At 43.2% G+C, this 19,684-nt stretch overlaps 1 protein-coding gene across 1 annotated transcript in view; it reads left to right on the top strand.

Moving 5' to 3' along the window:
• The window catches only part of CFAP61 (cilia and flagella associated protein 61), a 411,230-nt gene that overhangs the window by 26,536 nt on the left and 365,010 nt on the right, over window positions 1-19,684 (top strand). The window contains exons 3-5 of the mRNA XM_069768933.1: window positions 1,692-1,845; window positions 4,999-5,075; window positions 9,654-9,721. Of these exons, the coding sequence (XP_069625034.1) occupies window positions 1,692-1,845; window positions 4,999-5,075; window positions 9,654-9,721 (299 nt within the window). The remainder of the gene's footprint in view (window positions 1-1,691; window positions 1,846-4,998; window positions 5,076-9,653; window positions 9,722-19,684) is intronic.

Genomic DNA, 19,684 nt, shown 5'->3' with positions numbered 1-19,684 from the left:
CATTTTCAGTTTTTATTCTTTTACTATTGATATAGTTGAAGAACAGTTTGGGATTAGTTTTACTCTCCTTAGCAATGTGCTTCTCTGTTTCCTTTTTGGCAGCTTTAATTAGTTTTTTAGATAAAGTATTTTTCTCCCTATAGTTTTTTAGAGCTTCAATGGTGCCATCCTGCTTTAGTAGTGCAAATGCTTTCTTTTTACTGTTAATTGCCTGTCTTACTTCTTTGTTTAGCCACATTGGGTTTTTCCTATTTCTAGTCCTTTTATTCCCACAAGGTATAAACCGCTTACACTGCCTATTTAGGATGTTCTTAAACATTTCCCATTTATTATCTGTATTCTCATTTCTGAGGATATTGTCCCAGTCTACCAGATTAAGGGCATCTCTAAGCTGTTCAAACTTTGCCTTCCTAAAGTTCAATGTTTTTGTGACTCCCTGACAAGTCCCCCTAGTGAAAGACAGGTGAAACTGCACAATATTGTGGTCGCTATTTCCTAGATGCCCGACCACCTGCAGATTTGTTATTCTGTCAGGTCTATTAGATAGTATTAGGTCTAAAAGTGCTGCTCCTCTGGTTGGATTCTGCACCAATTGTGAAAGATAATTTTTCTTGGTTATTAGCAGAAACCTGTTACCTTTATGGGTTTCACAGGTTTCTGTTTCCCAGTTAATATCCGGGTAGTTAAAGTCCCCCATAACCAGGACCTCATTATGGGTTGCAGCTTCATCTATCTGCTTTAGAAGTAGACTTTCCATGGTTTCTGTTATATTTGGGGGTTTGTAACAGACCCCAATGAGAATTTTGTTACCATTTTTCCCTCCATGAATTTCGACCCATATGGACTCGACATCCTCATTCCCTTCGCTAATATCCTCCCTTAAAGTGGACTTTAGACAAGACTTTACATAGAGACAAACCCCTCCTCCTCTCCGATTTTTACGATCCTTTCTAAACAGACTGTAACCCTGTAAGTTAACTGCCCAGTCATAGCTTTCATCTAACCATGTCTCGGTTATTCCCACTATGTCAAAGTTACCTGTAGATATTTCTGCTTCTAGTTCTTCCATCTTGTTTGTCAGGCTTCTGGCGTTTGCGAGCATGCAGTTTAGAGGATTTTGTTTTGTTCCAATGCTCGTCATATTTTAAAGATTTACATTTTTTAAATATTTTTTAAAAATGTATAATTTCCTTTACACTTCACAAATATTTGCTACTTTGTTTTGGTATATCAAAGTAAATCTAAATAAAATATATTTAAAGAAACAGTCCTCCCATCAAAGTTTTTATCCTCTTAAGATATTGCAGTCATCATATTATACAGCACTGTGTACTTACAATTGCTCATTTTGCCTTTCTACCCAGGTAATTCTACTTCTAGAAGTCTATGACTTCACATGATCAAAAACTGACTAGCTGAATCCTTCTAAGCTCTATGTAGAATCAGGAAGTCTCTTGTCCCTGCATTTATCGTCCCCTCTTCACCTCCTGACCCTGCTACTCCTCTCCTCCCCCTGCCAGTGACTTTTGCAGTGATGACTCATGTAGGGAACTTTGACCTCCCGTTTTAGTACCAAAATGTGTGTGTATAATGGTATTACCAGCATTATGGTGTTAGCAGCTGTTACAGAGTCCATTGGATTATATATAAAAATTGTTATATTATAAATTAAAAACGTATATTGTTTTCAGTGAAAAGTCCAACTTGGCAGTGACCATCAGTGATGAGGAGAACAATGTCTTGGCTCATGCTGCTTTTCTGGACTATCCAAGCTGGGACGTCTCAGACCAAGCAGAATGGGAAGATTGGTTGTACGGCAACTATGAGGAGACTGAGAAATGCACAGTGAGTATAATCATAGAGCGGAATGGGAATCCCAAATGTTGTGTAACACATTGAGGGAAGTTTCCTTGTGACTACATTGCCATTATTGGTGCCATATTTATCTAAGTGTCACATGATGTTTGATCCATTTGGCATCTTTCAATCTAACCATGCCCACTTTGACACCCCCTTTCCTAAAGTGGCAAAAGTGGTGTAAATTGCAAAAAGTTGCAAAATTTAGCAAAAAGATTTAGTGCGTCAAAACCGACGTGAAAACCTGAAAGGGGTTTTCCCACCAAGAAAGTACAGTTTAATCACTAGATCTTGGAATAATAATGATTTCCACAATTGGATGTGATTAAAAAAAATGTTCCTGTGCTGAGATAATCTTATACATGTGTCCCTGCTGTGCACTGTGTAATGGCCGTGTCTGACCGTACAGGAACATGGTGTGATCACACCACATCTCCTGGGCAGGGGAGAAAGCATAGAGAGTATACAGACAGGATAGCCGGGATCACAGCTGATTCTTTATTTGAAGTAAAAAAATTTCCTTCCTGTTTTTGAGCAATGTTTTACCTCACGGAAAGAATCAGCTGCAGTCCCGTGCCGTCCTGTCTGTATACTCTTTTGCTTCCTCCCCTGCCCAGGAGCTGTGGTGTGATCACACCATGTTCCTGTACGGTCAGACACAGCCATTACACAGTACACAGCAGGGGCACATTTATAAGATTATCTCAGCACAGAAACGTTTTTGTTAATCACATCCAATTGTGGAAATTATTATTATTCCAAGATCTATTGATTAAAATGTTGATTGCAATTAACTTTGTTCGTGGGAAAAAAAACCCTTTAATATATTTGTCTATAGTGTCTATCTGAAATGCATGCTCCTCGGCTGACCACAGAAGTTTTAAAGGACTTGTTTCCTGCTGGACAAACCCTTCTTAAAGAAATAGGGACCTATGAAAGATTAAAAAAAACATATCACAGGTGACGTTCCAGTGATGTCACATGAGCAGACTCCACAGTTCTATCAGATGGAGTTGTGTCTGATGGGACCTCGGTGCCCATTCGGATCCACCCCAGCAGGCACAGCACTGACATCTCTGGAACAGCACCACTCCAGTATGTTTTTCTTATTTTACATTTGGCACGTTAGCCTTTAAGAAGGGGTTATTGGTTGTCCAATAGTGGATAATCCCTTTAAGAAGATTACTTAAAGATCAAACTTGTTATACTACTGTATATCTCAGTGTCCTTGATGACCCATCCATTCTCTTGTACCCAACTCCAGGACAAATATTAACAAGGATTTATTTCATACTCATCTGCCACAATACGTTAACACTGTTTGGGAGCACATGCCAATTCTTCTGCTAAGTAATTCTTTCTGAGATGACCTTTCCTCTTCCTTAGCATTCTGACAGCACTATAGAGACTGGAACTGTCTTTCTCTTTCCTCCCAGCATGCACTGCCCCTGCCATTGCTCTGTTATGACTGCATGTAGTTGGACAAACCGGAGGACAGAAGCATAAAGACCCTGTCCCACTCTCTGTAATTTTCCTCAGCATCTCTGCTGCTAAAAACAGATTACACTTTACAACAGGCAGTAGATAGTAAGTTTGACAGCAGCACTTAGGAGTGATTGTTCTAGGGTAAGACAGTATATATCTATCAAGTGTTGTCTGCTGGTATAGTGACTATTTAATCCAGATCTTCTAGCTGAAATGAGAATAGTCAGCATGTGATCGCAACTATGCACATCACATATATACACTCCTGATGTGACCGCACTCTCGGAAATCATGAAAGTTTGCACAATGTCAACGATTCGGCAAGCTGCACTCACATAGAGTGATTGCAGTCATATCTTCTAAAACTAGACCCTCCCTTTAATTTCCATGATATTGGATATCTATAAGAAATACGCAAAAAAAATTTTAAACTAAATGATAAAACATTTTTTATGGTTGTTTAAAATTAAATATGGCTACATTAAAACTTTGGCTGCCATTAGAGGAATGAGTGAATGTCCTTCGTCAGACGGTTACATTTACAACGCCTGAGATGTTGGAGACTAATCTGACTGATAATGGCAGCATATGAGCAATGTAAGGAGAGAATCGAGCAGTATACTAGTTGCCTACTATTGGGGATAATAATCCTAAAATTCAACACCAACCCTTGCCTTAGAATAAGAAGCCAAACCAGACACTCTATATGCAGACACGTGTCTCGGGGTCTTTGCCCCTCATCAGTGTAAAGCACAAGAATTCTTATATTGTGACCATTTTGCAACCCCCACATTCCTGAAGTCATCTGTGCTGTTCTGACCAGTCGTGTGTCTACAGATTTTTCTACCCTGCCAATTCTAAGGGTATGTGCACACGTCAGGATTTCTTGCAGAAATTTTCCTGACAAAAAACGGACATTTCTGCCAGAAATCCGCATGTGTTTTTACTGCGATTTTACCGCGTTTTCCACGCGTTTTTGACGCGTTTTTGGTGCGTTTTTTGTGTGTTTTTTCCCAAATGCATAGAATTGCGGGAAAAATGCAGAAAATCCGCAAAAATAATGAACATGCTCATTTTTTTACCGCGATGCGTTTTTTTCGCGGAAAAAAACGCATCCATGTGCACAGAACATGCAGAATGCATTCTAAATGATAGAATGCATAATGTATGCGTTTTTAATGAGTTTTTATAGCGTTTTTAGCGTGAAAAAACGCAAAAAAACCGCGAAAAAACCTGAACGTATGCACATAGCCTAAAACCTGACAATCTGATCAGGCTTTAGCTCCGATTGTAGTTGGAGGAGATGTAATTCTTTGTGCAATTTCTGGTGTACAGGAAATTGTTCTGGTTCTCTGTGAAGTTGATGTACTTATTTTTTGTAAAATGCAAATCAAGAGTCACAAATGTAAAAAAAAAAAAAAAAAAAAGTAGGCAATGTGCCAAGCCTGTTTTCATAAAAGTAAAAAGACGTTGGGCGCAGTGGTCCAATCCCAGACACAAGGGACACATTAATCTAAATTGGCACTGACATATTATTTGGGGGAGAAAATGGCACAAACATGTGCACCACGTTCATATAGCACCATTTTTGGATATTCTCCTGGTCTATAATGAGTGCCACTGTCGTATCTGTGATAACGGATTTCTATATTTCAGCCATTGAACACCTTATTTTTACATCTGTTTGTGTCACAAGAAGAATTTTCTGTACAGAGCATCAAAGAGATCATAAGGTGAGCCAAGTGATTTATTACCGACGTGAGTCATCATGTTATTAGGTGTAGTAGTGCTCCTATATTACACAGTGATGCCTCATCCACAATAGGGACTCTCATTTATTAGGATGTAAAAATATTGTAACATCTATTTGTAGATGTTTTGCAACAGATTTAGTTATTGTATTGTGTGGAGCAGTGGGTACGCTTGTGATGACCTTTTCCATTGATTCCTACGGTAATTATATTTAAAGGGAATCTGTCAGTAGGTTTTTGCTATTTAATCTTGAGAGCAGCATGAGGTAGGGGCTGAGACACTGATTTCAGCGATGTGTCACTTACTAGGCTTTATGCTGTTGTTTCAATTCATTGAGTGTTTGATCAGCAGCAGATCATCACTACAGAACTGCAGCTCACGTCCATCCTAATCCAACCCCGTCCCCAGCACTGAATAGCAATATACAGTGTACACAAAAATCTGCTAATCAGAGGTGTGGGCGGGGTTAGCTTTCTCAGCTCTGCTACATGCTACATCTAAAGATTCTGATTGTATCACAACTGCTGCACCCAGTAAACTAAGGGACTCATCGATGGAATCAGGTTCTCTTTTCCTACTTTATGCTGCTCTCAGATGAAGAAGCGAAAACCTGCAGACAGATTCCCTTTAAGGTAAATCCACTATGCTGCCCATAGAAAAGAATATTTTGCTTTGCCTTGAGGATTCCATTGTATGATCATGAGATTTCATAGCTCTTGTTAATCTTCTTCAGCAGCTGTTATAGAACCCCGAAACAGCACCCCAATCTAACATTCATGTTGTTCCCCCTAAGCTTATAAATTGTTTTTTTTTATTATCCTGGCTGACTGCGAACACAGCGCATGTGCTAAAAGTACTATTGGATGAAAAAATTTGTTGTCTGCTTCTGATTGATGCCAGGATCAGGAGTTAAAGTCGCAATTCAACTGGCGTTATAGTTACTTAAAATGATAGTCTCAAGTTATGAAATTGTTTTAATAATTTAGATAGCATGAAGAATAAGCAAGTTTGCCACTGACTTCCGTTTTCTATTTTGTTGTCATTCCTCTGCAATGAGGGCCTTTATCTTTCATAGTGTACAGCTGGTTTCAATGGAGTCTAGGCCACCATTGCCTGCCCGACTGTGTTCTGTTTTTACATTCCTAGAGAGAGGTTAAAGCCTAATATCCTTGTCGCCTTTCTCCAGTCCATTGATTTTTATGCAAGAGCTAGCTGCTCACTTCCCTCCATCTCCATCTCAGCTCCTGACAAGCTGCTGTTATAAATCTTGCAAAATTAAAAGCCTCCAGTTTTCAGAGCCGGGCTCCTAATCACAGCTCTTGGCTCTGCCTGTACACAGTTGTGAGCTCATTGCAATACCCTGTTATCTCTGTGTAAATACAATGATAACAGTGAAGACTTAGAACAAACCACTGAAAGCTGAATATTTTACAGCAGAACAAACCACTGAAAGCTGAATATTTTACAGCAGAACTTGTGCTGAGCATTATTATTCTAACAATACTAAAGCTCTGCTATTCTCTGGAGCTGTCACTTATGGAGAAGTGCCCAAAAGTAAGGAAGTGAGGAGACTGTAATAAGGCTGCATTGCTTTGCACTGCTCAAGAGTCAAATTTAGAATATCCCTTCAATATACATGTGTTATAGAGATTTTGTCAACTTTTAAAATTATCAGTAGGCTATGCCATCATTTATTGATAGCAGGGGTTTAACTTTTGGAACCCCACCGATCCTTAAAATTAAATGGAATCTGAAGGTTTTTATTATGCAGCATAAAATAAAGAGAGAAACTCTGATTGCAGCTCTGAGTCACTTGCTTGGCTTCTTGCTGTAGTTTTGATAATATCACTGTGTTATTTGTTAGTCTGCTCAGTAATGGGCTCCGTATAACTCCAACCTTATCATTGATTGACCGCTTTCTGTCTACAGTATAAGATAGGCAGAAAGATGCTAATCAGTGAGAGTGACGGGTCAGAGCTCATGAATATGAAAAACTACATTGCAGAAGCTTATCACTGAGAGGACTAGCAGAGCCGCAGCAGATATACTGTCATTATATAAAAGCTACAGTAAGAAGCCCTGTATGAGACACACTGCTGGATCAGGGTCTCTGCCCCTACTTTATGCATGTTAGCTCGAGCAGAATGACTTAGTTGACAGATTCCCTTTAAAATGCTGCATTGCTTGTGTAGTGTTCCCAGCCACACAGCTGTGCAGGGAATGACTTACGGTAAGGTGAATGTGGCTGCGCTGCACGTCCATGCACAGTGTATGGTCAGGGCACTGCTGTGCAGAGAGAAACTGTGAAGGGGGCACAGCGCCTTCATTCTCAGGATTAGTGAGGGTTCCAAAGGTCAATAGGTCATGGAACATCATAGCAATAAGCCATTACTTTTAAAATGGCAATAACCCTTTGAATATATTACTGCGGCCACATCTTTTGATGGCCATGATGTAGCTGACAGATGCTTGCATGTATGAGGTTGGGTTCACATGGCTTTTTTATACAATTATGGCCATCTGCATCTCTTGTGCCCAGTCTCAGCTCTACTTATGTTATTGGTAAATGTAGGCCAACATTTTATGTAATAAATCCCTATCTGATAGCATAGGGGTACCGAGCATGCCGCTGTCCGGAGTTATCAGCCGTGTAATGCTTTCACTGCCATTACACAGTACATAGCAGGGACACTCTTATAAGATTAGCCTAGAACAGGAGCATTCCTTTATTAACTCTTCCAATTGTGGAAATTATTTTTATTCCAGGATCTATTCATTAAAATGTACTTTGTCTGTGGAACAACCCCTTAGGGAATCTGTCACTCGTTTTTCCCATATAACCTATGGTCACCACCTTTCAGCCCTGTTTTACAGCAATCTGGAATGCTGTATATAAGTCTCCAAGCAAAAAAAACCCCTTTATTATACTCGCCTATGGGGCAGCTGGGTCTGATTGGCGTCATCGATCTTGCCATGCTGTCCATCGTCTCGCCATGTTGTCCATCTTCTCTGTGTTGTGTATATGATGCGTCCTACGTCAACCACACATTGATCCCCATTGCATTCCTGCGCAGGCGTACTCCTATCTCACCTTCTCAGGGCAGAGTAAAGCGCTGTAATGCGCTTGCGCCTGCGCTCTTAGGCATTTCCCCGCGCATGCACAGACCAGTACTTTGCTGTTTCCACAGCAGGGCAGAGAGCAGTACGCCTGCACAGGGGAGCGATGGGGAGCACTGTGTTGATGATGTAGGACGCATCATCCACGCTAAGCAGGGAAGAAGGATGGAGATCGCAAGAAGAGAGGAGGCGCCGGACCTAGACCAGGGACAGCCATCGCATCGGTTCCTTTTAAGCATAATTAGAATATTCAGTCATTGGAAAGCCGTGCAGCAAAGCAGAACCCTCTAATGTTTATAACTCACCCTCTTATCATAAGTTGCATTTCATCCTGGTCATTTCATCCTCAATCACCCTGATAAATGATAAGTATTTAGTCACGGTGGACGTCATTATTGGAAACATGCATTGTCTGTGTATAGACAGGAGGAATAGCTCTGCGTTGTTGAATCACAGGACTCCAGCCTCTTCGATGTCTTCTCATAATTCTCATCGCGGCCTCATAATTCACCTTTTTTGTCATCTCCATGTGTATACACTTAACAGGACACATTGTTCTGCTCCTGCATATTGCGAAGCCTCTGAGAGACGAACATCTGGTGCAATGTTTGCTTTTGCATCACATTTAGAGCACTTCTTCCTATCATTTATTAAACCATGTTTTATTGTTAAGGTTTTCTTGGAAAATGTGAGCATAGTCAATACCATTATTATATAAATGGCATCTACTTACGAATGACATGGGAGCAACCATTTAAGGTTAACTCATCCATTGCCAAATCGACTGCCTCATAGTATGGTTATTAGTTCTGCACAATTGCCATGATTTAGGTTATTAGAACCAATACTAATACAAAAACTGAACAAAACCTTGCCACATTACTAGAACTTTACTTATTAGGGTAAATATGAGATATCCGATGATTGTTGTAAATTGTGCAATGACAATGAGCTGATTGCCAGGATGCTGGGTTTATGCCATCATTATACTGATGGCGCCTTCAACAAATCTTTATACTGTGTATTATTCCCCACATGGACCTACGCAGATATAAGACTAGTGATCATTTGTCTCTTACTTTTGCATCATGAGGATTATATATTTTATTATATCTTGGCGGTTTATAGACACTTGTTTGTAAGCCAAATTTAGAAAAATAAAATAAAATTGACTTCAAATTGAAAATTATGGGTCTGTTTTGGACCCATAGCGGTACCCAGATTATTTTGCTGTTGGATTGTACATAAATCAGTGACAAATAAATGTCATGCCATGCTAAATTGGATATTGTACAATATGTATAGATTTTTTCTCCTATACAAATACTGAAATACAGAGGTATTGTAGCAAAGAGCCGCTTGGAACTCCTGCACATAGTCATTGTCGTGTTACATTGTTATTTTATTTAGAAGTCCTCATTCTTTCTTTGTCTTTTTTACAGAGCCGTGTTTACTGCTGTTGTAGATCTACATTTTGTATGTCTCGTCACTCCACACAAAGTTACTTTGAGTAAGTTTCAACCATTATTTTATTAAATTAATGTAAGTGTAACTTTTTAACTCCCGATGACACAGTCATTTACATATTGTACGTGGAAAATTAACTTCATTATCTGAATATGTTTCTGGAATTTTCTGTGTAAAGAAAGGAAAAGCAGCAGTTCACTCATTGACATGTAAGGCTGGATATCTGCTTCTTGGTCCTGTTTATCTGTAATTTTTAGATGTTTTTCACCTATTATTTGGTTTGAAAAAATACACAGGGAAGCAGAATATTAAAGGGATTGTCCGGTCTAAAGCTACTAATCTGCAGTCACTCACTGGTTTTCTTTTTTCGTATATGTATATACGTATATATTCTGTGACTGTAGATTTGTGAATCTTCACATCACATGCGCACTAACAGGATTCTTCAATGCGGGGAGTGGTGGTCATGTGACCTATGTGATGTGCATGCTCCCGGCCACATTCCGACTAGACTGTTTCCCATCTATTTAATAACACAATCGTGAAGCACTAATGTATATTGTAGCTGAGAGCAAATAACCCTAGCTCTCTCAAAGCTCCCAAAGGGCGCCAAATCACCAGGACAACTCCAAACAGAAGATAACACAGAAAAACGGAGCAAAAACGTCCACAACAACACAATTGTGTATAAAAGTATGTATAACGTTTTATTATTTATAAGTGGCAGAGAATGAGCTCAAATTATCAAAGATCAGGCTTACCCATTGCGATCATCAGGGAAAGTATCCCCACCTTTCTCAGCACCCCCGGACGCGCGTTTCGCGTTCTAGCTTTTTCAACAGGGTTTCATTCTCTGCTTTGTTGTTACTGGTACAGTCTCATATTTATATAAGTAATAAAACGTTATACATACTTTTATACACAATTATGTTGTTGTGGACGTTTTTGCTCTGTTTCCCATCAGTGGTTTATTCAACGCGTTTCAGGGCTCTTATGGCCCCTTCTTCAGGAATTACCACATACAACATATGTTGTATAATAAGCCACTGTTTTAAGTCTACTATCAACTGAAACCTCATCATTATTACGGCAGCGCGGATTTAATCCACACTTCCTATAGTAGACTTACCCTCTATGCACAGCACTTGCACCTTATCTTTCCATCCATGGATTTGGATGTTGGTCTTATATTTAATGGTCAACTGATGTAACACTAGTATTTGATATAGTTTTTTATAGGATTAATTTTTCATGGTGGTTTATTGTGTATTTATATATATTTGGTTACTTTTTTTAGGCATAATTTTTGGGACTGTATATGTGGATATATATATTTTCTCCTTCGCCTCATTGGGGGGACATAGACCGTGGGTGTATGCTGCTGCCAATAGGAGGCTGACACTAAGTGATACAAAGAAAGTTAGCTCCTCCCCTGCAGTATACACCCTCCTGCTGGCTCTCAGCTCCTCCCCACAGTATACACCCTCCTGCTGGCTCTCGGCTCCTCCCCTGCAGTATACACCCTCCTGCTGGCTCTCGGCTCCTCCCCTGCTGTATACACCCTCCTGCTGGCTCTCAGCTCCTCCCCTGCAGTATACACCCTCCTGCTGGCTCTCCGCTCCTCCCCTGCAGTATACACCCTCCTGCTGGCTCTCAGCTCCTCCCCACAGTATACACCCTCCTGCTGGCTCTCGGCTCCTCCCCTGCAGTATACACCCTCCTGCTGGCTCTCAGCTAACCAGTTCTTGCTTAGTGTCTGTAGGAGGCACACGGGTCTGTTTCAGACCCCAACGTTTTTATTTTATTGTTTACTTTTCTGTAAATTTTTATTTTTTAATTAACGGAGTGAAGGGGGCGACGGTTGCTTTCAAGGTTCTGATCTCCCCCGAATCATCAACAGGCGAGCACGGCGAGTATACCTCCCCGTACCCTTTCCTGCGACGTGGGAAGCCATGCCTGAGCTCACTTCAGGGGCGATGGTTCCTTTCGTGGTCCCGATCTCCCCACACCAGCAGCAGGCGACCACATGGAGTGTCGCCTCCATGTATCCTCTCCTGGAGCCAGGCCTAATGCCGGACAACTGGCCCTGTCCACCCGGACTGAACTCCGTGGCTGTACAGAGGCCCCTCTCTATGGCGTCCGAGCAGCCCCCACTGTCCCACCACTGTGAAAGCGGATGGCACAAGGAGGCGGACGGTTCCTCTCCACCTCCCTAACAAACGGATGATGGATTGAGGCTTATCCCTGCACCGTCCACGCTGCACAGAACAGCGCTGAAACCCTCATCCGCGGCGGCTCCATGCCGGGACACGCACCGATGGTGAGTGGATCCATCTTCAGTGGGATATTCACATGCTGACAGGCAGCCTCAGCCACTTCCCTGTGGCCCACCTCTCTGAGGTAACGCTCTGGATGGCTGCAAAAATTTAGTCCCCGGCTTCGGCCGATTTGTAGGCCGCATCCTGGAAGTCTTGCCTGGAACGACCCACTGGTGACGTCCGCCGGCTACAGAAATTTAGGCCCCGGCTTAGGCCTATTCAACATCGTGTCTGTGGCTCCGCCCCCCAAATTGGCGCTTCTCGCTCTCTGCAAGATTTTATCAACTTTGCAGCTCCCGGTGGCCATCTTGGTCCACCCGGCCAGCTCACACTGGGGTGACAGTATTTTTTTTTTTTTTTGCATTAAAGGGGCACATCGACTCTACATCAGTACCCGGGTAAGGAAGTACCTGGTCTTAACAGCACATGACCAGTATTCCCTGGTCTTAAAGGCATATGGCCAGTATTCCCAGTCTTAAAGGCGCATGACCAGTATTCCCTGGTCTTAAAGGTGCATGACCAGTATTCCCTGGTCTTAATGGCGCATGACCAGTATTCCCTGGTCTTAAAGGCGCATGACCAGTATTCTCTGGTCTTAAAGGTGCATGACCAGTATTCTCTGGTCTTAAAGGTGCATGACCAGTATTCTCTGGTCTTAAAGGTGCATGACCAGTATTCTCTGGTCTTAAAGGTGCATGACCAGTATTCTCTGGTCTTAAAGGTGCGTGACCAGTATTCCCTGGTCTTAAAGGCGTATGACCAGTATTTCCTGGTCTTAAAGGTGCATGACCAGTATTCCCTGGTCTTAAAGGTGCATGACCAGTATTCCCTGGTCTTAAAGGTGCATGACCAGTATTCCCTGGTCTTAAAGGTGCATGACCAGTAAAGGCGCTTGATCAATCCGAGGAGTCCTCCGCCGCCGACCCCAGCTTTATCCTCTAGTTCCCCTCAGTGGACTTCTTCACTGACCAATCCATGGTTCTCTGACCAAGAGATTGAATCCCTCTGTGTACCCTCTGTGTTTGGAGTGCTCGCAGGACCAGACCAATATACATGGTCCCTATCCTACATGGGAGCCATCGGCTAGCAGGGGCCGCAAGTATTCTAGAAACGTGCAGGCGTCTAGAAACATACAGGCATCTAGAAAACGGAAGTTTTTAGTTTCCTGCTCCCTCACCAATGATTTGATGACAACAAGGCTCTGAATATGGATTGGATATTGCCTGAGCTTGCCAGAGCTTCAGAGACTAAACTCCCTCGAGAGCATTTGCCATTCAATTCGGATAAGTGATTCACTGGACATAAGCCTCTACGTGGGATGCCATGCCTGGCCTGTTTTTTAAGGGCGACGGGTCCTTTAAAGGGCACCGATCTCCCCACACCATCAACAGACGAGCACACGGAGTAACATGGTAACATAGTAACATAGTTAGTAAGGCCGAAAAAAGACATTTGTCCATCCAGTTCAGCCTACATTCCATCATAATAAATCCCCCGATCTACGTCCTTCTACAGAACCTAATTGTATGATTACATACAATTGTCGTCTCCATGTTTCCTCTTCTGCATCCAGGCCTAACGCCAGACAACCTGTCCTGTCCACCCGGAGACCTGAACTCTGTGGACATATAGAGGCACCCTTTTTGGCGTACGAGCTCCCCCCTCTGCATCACCACTATTTAGCGGATGATGCAAGAAGGCGGACAATTCCTCTCCACTTCCCTGTTAAGAGGTTGATGGATCGAGGGTTCCTAATTTTTATCTCTGCACCGTGAAAAGAGGAGATGGCAAGAGACTATGACCTGCTGGATGCAGCCGCACATTCTGCCATGGGGCAGATTAACCGGGTAGAATCTCCTGTGGTATACCTACCAGTATCCCTACCCGATGGGTCATCAATTAAAAATACCACGGACTGTCAGATAGCAAATCTGGTTCGTTCCGTCTTGCGGCTTCGGGTCCAGCGCTCTATCCTCCCTAGCGGCTGCATGGATTGCTAGAGCAATGGTCTCCTGGCTGGAGACCTTAACTACCTTGATTCACACCAGCAACAAATGGCCAATCAAATCCTTTGAGCGGGAGTCTGACAAAGGATTGTATAAGGATTGTCCAGCACAGTCTAGATCTAAGGGATCTTGGTTCCAAACAGGGGAACGAAAAGTAAGATCGACCCTGGACCTCAAACTTCTAACAACCTTTCACATGGTCCTCTGTTATGAAAGGCAATTCAGAATCACAATGGACATGGAGGTCAGAGCACATACAGTGATCTGACAATAACCCAAAATAATAGAACGAGCTCTGAGACGTGGGAACTCTGCAGACCGCAATCCCTACTCCTATCAAACCACACTAAAGGTAGCCGTGGAGCGCTCCTGACCAGAACCTAGGCGCCTCGTCAGCCTGAGAAACTAGCTAGTCCTGAAGATAGAAAAATAAGCCTACCTTGCCTCAGAGAAATTCCCCAAAGGAAAAGGCAGCCCCCCACATATAATGACTGTGAGTAAGATGAAAACACAAACATAGAGATGAAACAGATTTAGCAAAGTGAGGCCCGACTAGCTGAATAGAACGAGGATAGGGAAGATAACTTTGCGGTCAGCACAAAAACCTATAAATAACCACGCAGAAGGGACAAAAAGACCCTCCGCACCGACTAACGGTACGGAGGTGGTCCCTCTGCGTCTCAGAGCTTCCAGCAGGCGAGAAAAACCAATAAAGCAAGCTGGACTGAAAAATAGCAACAAAATAACATAAGCAAAACTTAGCTTTGCAGAGCAGCAGGCCAAAGGAATGATCCAGGGAAAAAACAAGTCCTACACTGGAACATTGACAGGAAGCATGGATCAAAGCATCAGGTGAAGTTAAGTAGAGAAGAAGCTAACGAGCTCACCAGATCACCTGAGGGAGGAAACTCAGAAGCTGCAGTACCACTTTCCTCCACAAACGGAAGATCCCAGAGAGAATCAGCCGAAGTACCACTTGTGACCACAGGAGTGAACTCTGCCACAGAATTCACAACAGTACCCCCCCTTGAGGAGGGGTCACCGAACCCTCACCAGAGCCCCCAGGCCGACCAGGATGAGCCACATGAAAGGCACGAACAAGATCGGGAGCATGGACATCAGAGGCAAAAACCCAGGAATTATCTTCCTGAGCATAACCCTTCCATTTAACCAGATACTGGAGTTTCCGTCTTGAAACACGAGAATCCAAAATCTTCTCCACAATATACTCCAATTCCCCCTCCACCAAAACCGGGGCAGGAGGCTCAACAGATGGAACCATAGGTGCCACGTATCTCCGCAACAATGACCTATGGAATACGTTATGTATGGAAAAAGAATCTGGAAGGGTCAGACGAAAAGACACAGGATTAAGATCCTCAGAAATCCTATACGGACCAATAAAACGAGGTTTAAACTTAGGAGAGGAAACCTTCATAGGAATATGACGAGAAGATAACCAAACCAGATCCCCAACACGAAGTCGGGGACCCACACGGCGTCTGCGATTAGCGAAAAGTTGAGCCTTCTCCTGGGACAAGGTCAAATTGTCCACTACCTGAGTCCAAATCTGCTGCAACCTGTCCACCACAGTATCCACACCAGGACAGTCCGAAGACTCAACCTGTCCAGAAGAGAAACGAGGATGGAACCCAGAATTGCAGAAAAACGGTGAAACCAAGGTAGCCGAGCTGGCCCGATTATTAAGGGCGAACTCAGCCAAAGGCAAAAAGGACACCCAGTCATCCTGATCAGCAGAAACAAAGCACCTCAGATATAATGACTGTGAGTAAGATGAAAACACAAACATAGAGATGAAACAGATTTAGCAAAGTGAGGCCCGACTAGCTGAATAGAATGAGGATAGGGAAGATAACTTTGCGGTCAGCACAAAAACCTATAAATAACCACGCAGAGGGGACAAAAAGACCCTCCGCACCGACTAACGGTACGGAGGTGGTCCCTCTGCGTCTCAGAGCTTCCAGCAGGCGAGAAAAACCAATAAAGCAAGCTGGACTGAAAAATAGCAACAAAATAACATAAGCAAAACTTAGCTTTGCAGAGCAGCAGGCCAAAGGAATGATCCAGGGAAAAAACAAGTCCTACACTGGAACATTGACAGGAAGCATGGATCAAAGCATCAGGTGGAGTTAAGTAGAGAAGAAGCTAACGAGCTCACCAGATCACCTGAGGGAGGAAACTCAGAAGCTGCAGTACCACTTTCCTCCACAAACGGAAGATCCCAGAGAGAATCAGCCGAAGTACCACTTGTGACCACAGGAGTGAACTCTGCCACAGAATTCACAACAGTCCTCCTTCTTTGGATGGAGTTCCTCCGCTCAGCCATTACTTCAACAGAAAAAGGTGCAGTTTCCGGCATCCATCGACATTCGGGTTGCTTGCCCTCTGCAAAAATTCCTTCACCTTTCCATTCGTCAACAGCATTTTCAAGTCACAACCTTGTCCTTCGGCCTTGCTTCCGCACCCAGAGTGTTCGCTCGGGTCATGGCGGATGTCATGTTTCTCTTGCACTCTAGAGGCGTGCTCGTCCTGCCCTGTTTGGTCTGTCTAGCCGCCCTTTCATGACTACGCTGAGTCATCTATATCTTTTGCGATTCCTTCTCTCCTGGGCTGGCAGCTACACTTAGACAAGTTCTCCTCATTTCCAGCCCAGCAGATATCCTTTTTGAGGATGATCCTGCACACTTCTAGAAGGATGGTAATTCTTCCTCGAGACAAGGTCATGGCCCTTTAACAGGGAGCTCGCGCAAGGAGAGTTCTGAGATTTGATTACTCACCCCCTCATTTCATTAGATTTGCTAAGAGAGTTCTGAGGAAAAATGGTGATGACAATGGAAGCGGTTTCCTTCGCTCCGCTCGTTTTCAGCAAGTCAAACAGACTTTCAGACAATAGTCTCTGAGCTCCTTCTTCATCCAGGGCCTTTCTCCCGGTTCAATGTTTATTAGTAACTACCAATGCCAGTCTTCTTCTCCCCATCATTGTTCTGGAGATCCGAACGGTAGTCTTACAGCAGGTCCACTGCCTTCTGGCGGGTCTCCCTATCCGAATTCAATTGGATAATGCCACGGCGGTGCTTTACGTCAGTCATCTAGCAGGTACCCACGGTCAGGCGCCATGACCGAGGTACCTCACTTTCTCTGATGGGCCGAAGTCTATTATTCGGTGATCTCGGCAGTATATATCCCAGAAGTAGAACTCTGAATGGCAAACAAATTCAGCCGTCAGGGTTCCGCCTCAAGTCAGTGGGAACTTCACCCCGAAGTCTTCCATCAGATCTGTCCTTACTGGAGCTCTCCAGTTGTAGGTGGGATGACATCCAGACTGAAGGCCTATGTACTCGAGTTCGTGGTTCGGCCTCGAGATCCAAGAGCCATCGCTCTCCATGCTCTGGTTCTGCCGTGGTACCAGTTTCCATAACTCCCCTTCCACTGCTTCCGAAAGCCTTTCGGAAGCAGAAAGGGGCCCCAGTGATCCTCAGAGATCCGCACTGACCACGTCCGTTTTTTGTTTGCGGAGCTAGTATCTTCTCGCCTTATCGCAGCACAACTGCAAGTAGGGACTTTCTCACAGGGAGTTTTCACACGTAGTTCTTCCCTATCGCATACCGTTAGATCATTGGGACCTTATTATTCCTAGGAGCCTTGCAGTAGGCTCCTTTTTCATCCGGGCAGACTTTACTATCAGGGAAAGTCGTCCCGTTCTCCTCTGCGATATTCTCACTCTGACGAGTCTTCGGAGCTAGCTTCTCTGCTCTTTCAGACTTTTTTCCTTTATTACCTTCGAGGCAAGGTTGTCCTCAGGCCATCTCCATCCCTTGTTACCAAGGTGGTACTGTATTACCACTGTTATGAGGGCATAGTTCTTCCCTCATCTCTTTTGGCTCCAGTCCACAAAATGGAATAAGATCCCCCATATTCTGGACGAAGTGAGTGCTCTGAGTAGGTACGTCTTGAGGACGGCGTCCTTCTGAAGGTTGACGGTAGAGGAAGGCTTCCTGACATTTTCATGAAGGGTTTAGCCGTTCCATCGACCATGATAACATGGTGAATTCTTTTCACCATCCAGGAGTCCTTCCGTGCTAGATGTCAGCCTATCTCCCTGTCTATCAAGGGTTCTAGGCACCAGGCGTCGGCAAGGCACGCCTGCAAGCTTGCGGATTCGTCCAGTCCGCATGCATTCTTGAAGCACTATAATTCCCACACTTCCACAGATGTGAGTCTGGGCAGGCGGACTCTGCAGGCCGCGGTGGCGCACTTGTAAGTAGTAAGTTACACAGGGCCTGATCTATTGTTGTCCCCACCCAGGGACTGCTTTGGGACATCCCACGGTCTGTGTCCCCCAATGAGGCGAAGGAGAAATAGGGATTTTTGTGTACTCACCGTAAAATCCCTTTCTCCGAGCCATTCATTGGGGGACACAGCTCCCACCCTATTATTAGCTTATGCTTGTTTTTTATAATATGACATATATTGTTATTGATCTCCTACTGCTTTTGCACCGAACTGGTTAGCTGAGAGCCAGCAGGAGGGTGTATACTGCAGGGGAGGAGCTAACTTTTTTTGTATCACTTAGTGTCAGCCTCCTATTGGCAGCAGCATACACCCACGGTCTGTGTCCCCCAATGAATGGCTCGGAGAAAAGGATTTTACGGTGAGTACACAAAAATCCCTATTTTTTTTATTATGGAAAACAATTTTTTTTGGAACAGCACTTTATCATTTAATCATGTTCATGTCCATAGTAGATTTTTTTCACTTGATTATATTTATTGATATTTATATATTTGGACACTTTATATTTTGTTTTGATTAATTGCTGTAGTATATCCACCTGTTTGGTTTCACACTGTAGGCTACTCATGTCTTTTATCTCCATTGTGTATATTTGGTATTTTTAATCTTTGTTCATTATCAATAAACATTAGTATTTTTACTTTGGGCTCAGCACTTCTTTGTTGCTTTGTAGTTTTTTTTTTATTATTTTGAAGTTTTTGCCCTTATATACGTATATCCTCCTTCGCGTTTTATTTTGTTTCCCATCTAGTTAGAATGTGGCGGGGAATATGCATATCACATACTTGCGGTCACATGACCACCACTCCCCACACCAGAGAATCCTCGTAAGTGTGCATGTGATGTGAGGATTCACAACTCTGCAGTCACATTGAGTGACTGCAGACTAATAGCTTTAGACTGAACAACCCTTTTAAGTTGTCTACCCACAATACATTATTTGGTCTTTCCAAAGTGCAGCATTCTCTAGATGTGACATTTGGATGTCAATGTCAACAAAAACTGCAATTGCCTATGTGAGGGTATGTGCACACGTCAGGATTTCTTGCAGAAATTTTCCTGACAAAAACCGGACATTTCTGCCAGAAATCCGCATTCGTTTTTACCGCGATTTTTACCGCGTTTTTCACACGTTTTTGGTGCGTTTTTTGTGCGTTTTTTCCCAAATGCATAGAATTGCGGGAAAAACGCAGAAAATCCACAAAAATAATGAACATGCTCATTTTCTTACCGCGATGTGTTTTTTTCGCTGAAAAAACGCATCCATGTGCACAAAACATGCAGAATGCATTCTAAATGATAGAATGCATAATGTATGCGTTTTTAATGAGTTTTTATAGCGTTTTTAGCGTGAAAAAACGCGAAAAA

The sequence above is a fragment of the Ranitomeya imitator genome, chromosome 5, assembly GCF_032444005.1.
Source record: "Ranitomeya imitator isolate aRanImi1 chromosome 5, aRanImi1.pri, whole genome shotgun sequence".
In the NCBI taxonomy this organism is placed as follows: Eukaryota; Metazoa; Chordata; class Amphibia; order Anura; family Dendrobatidae; genus Ranitomeya; species Ranitomeya imitator.
Note: the sequence above shows the minus strand (reverse complement) of the source record. Positions and strands in the feature narration are given on the sequence as shown.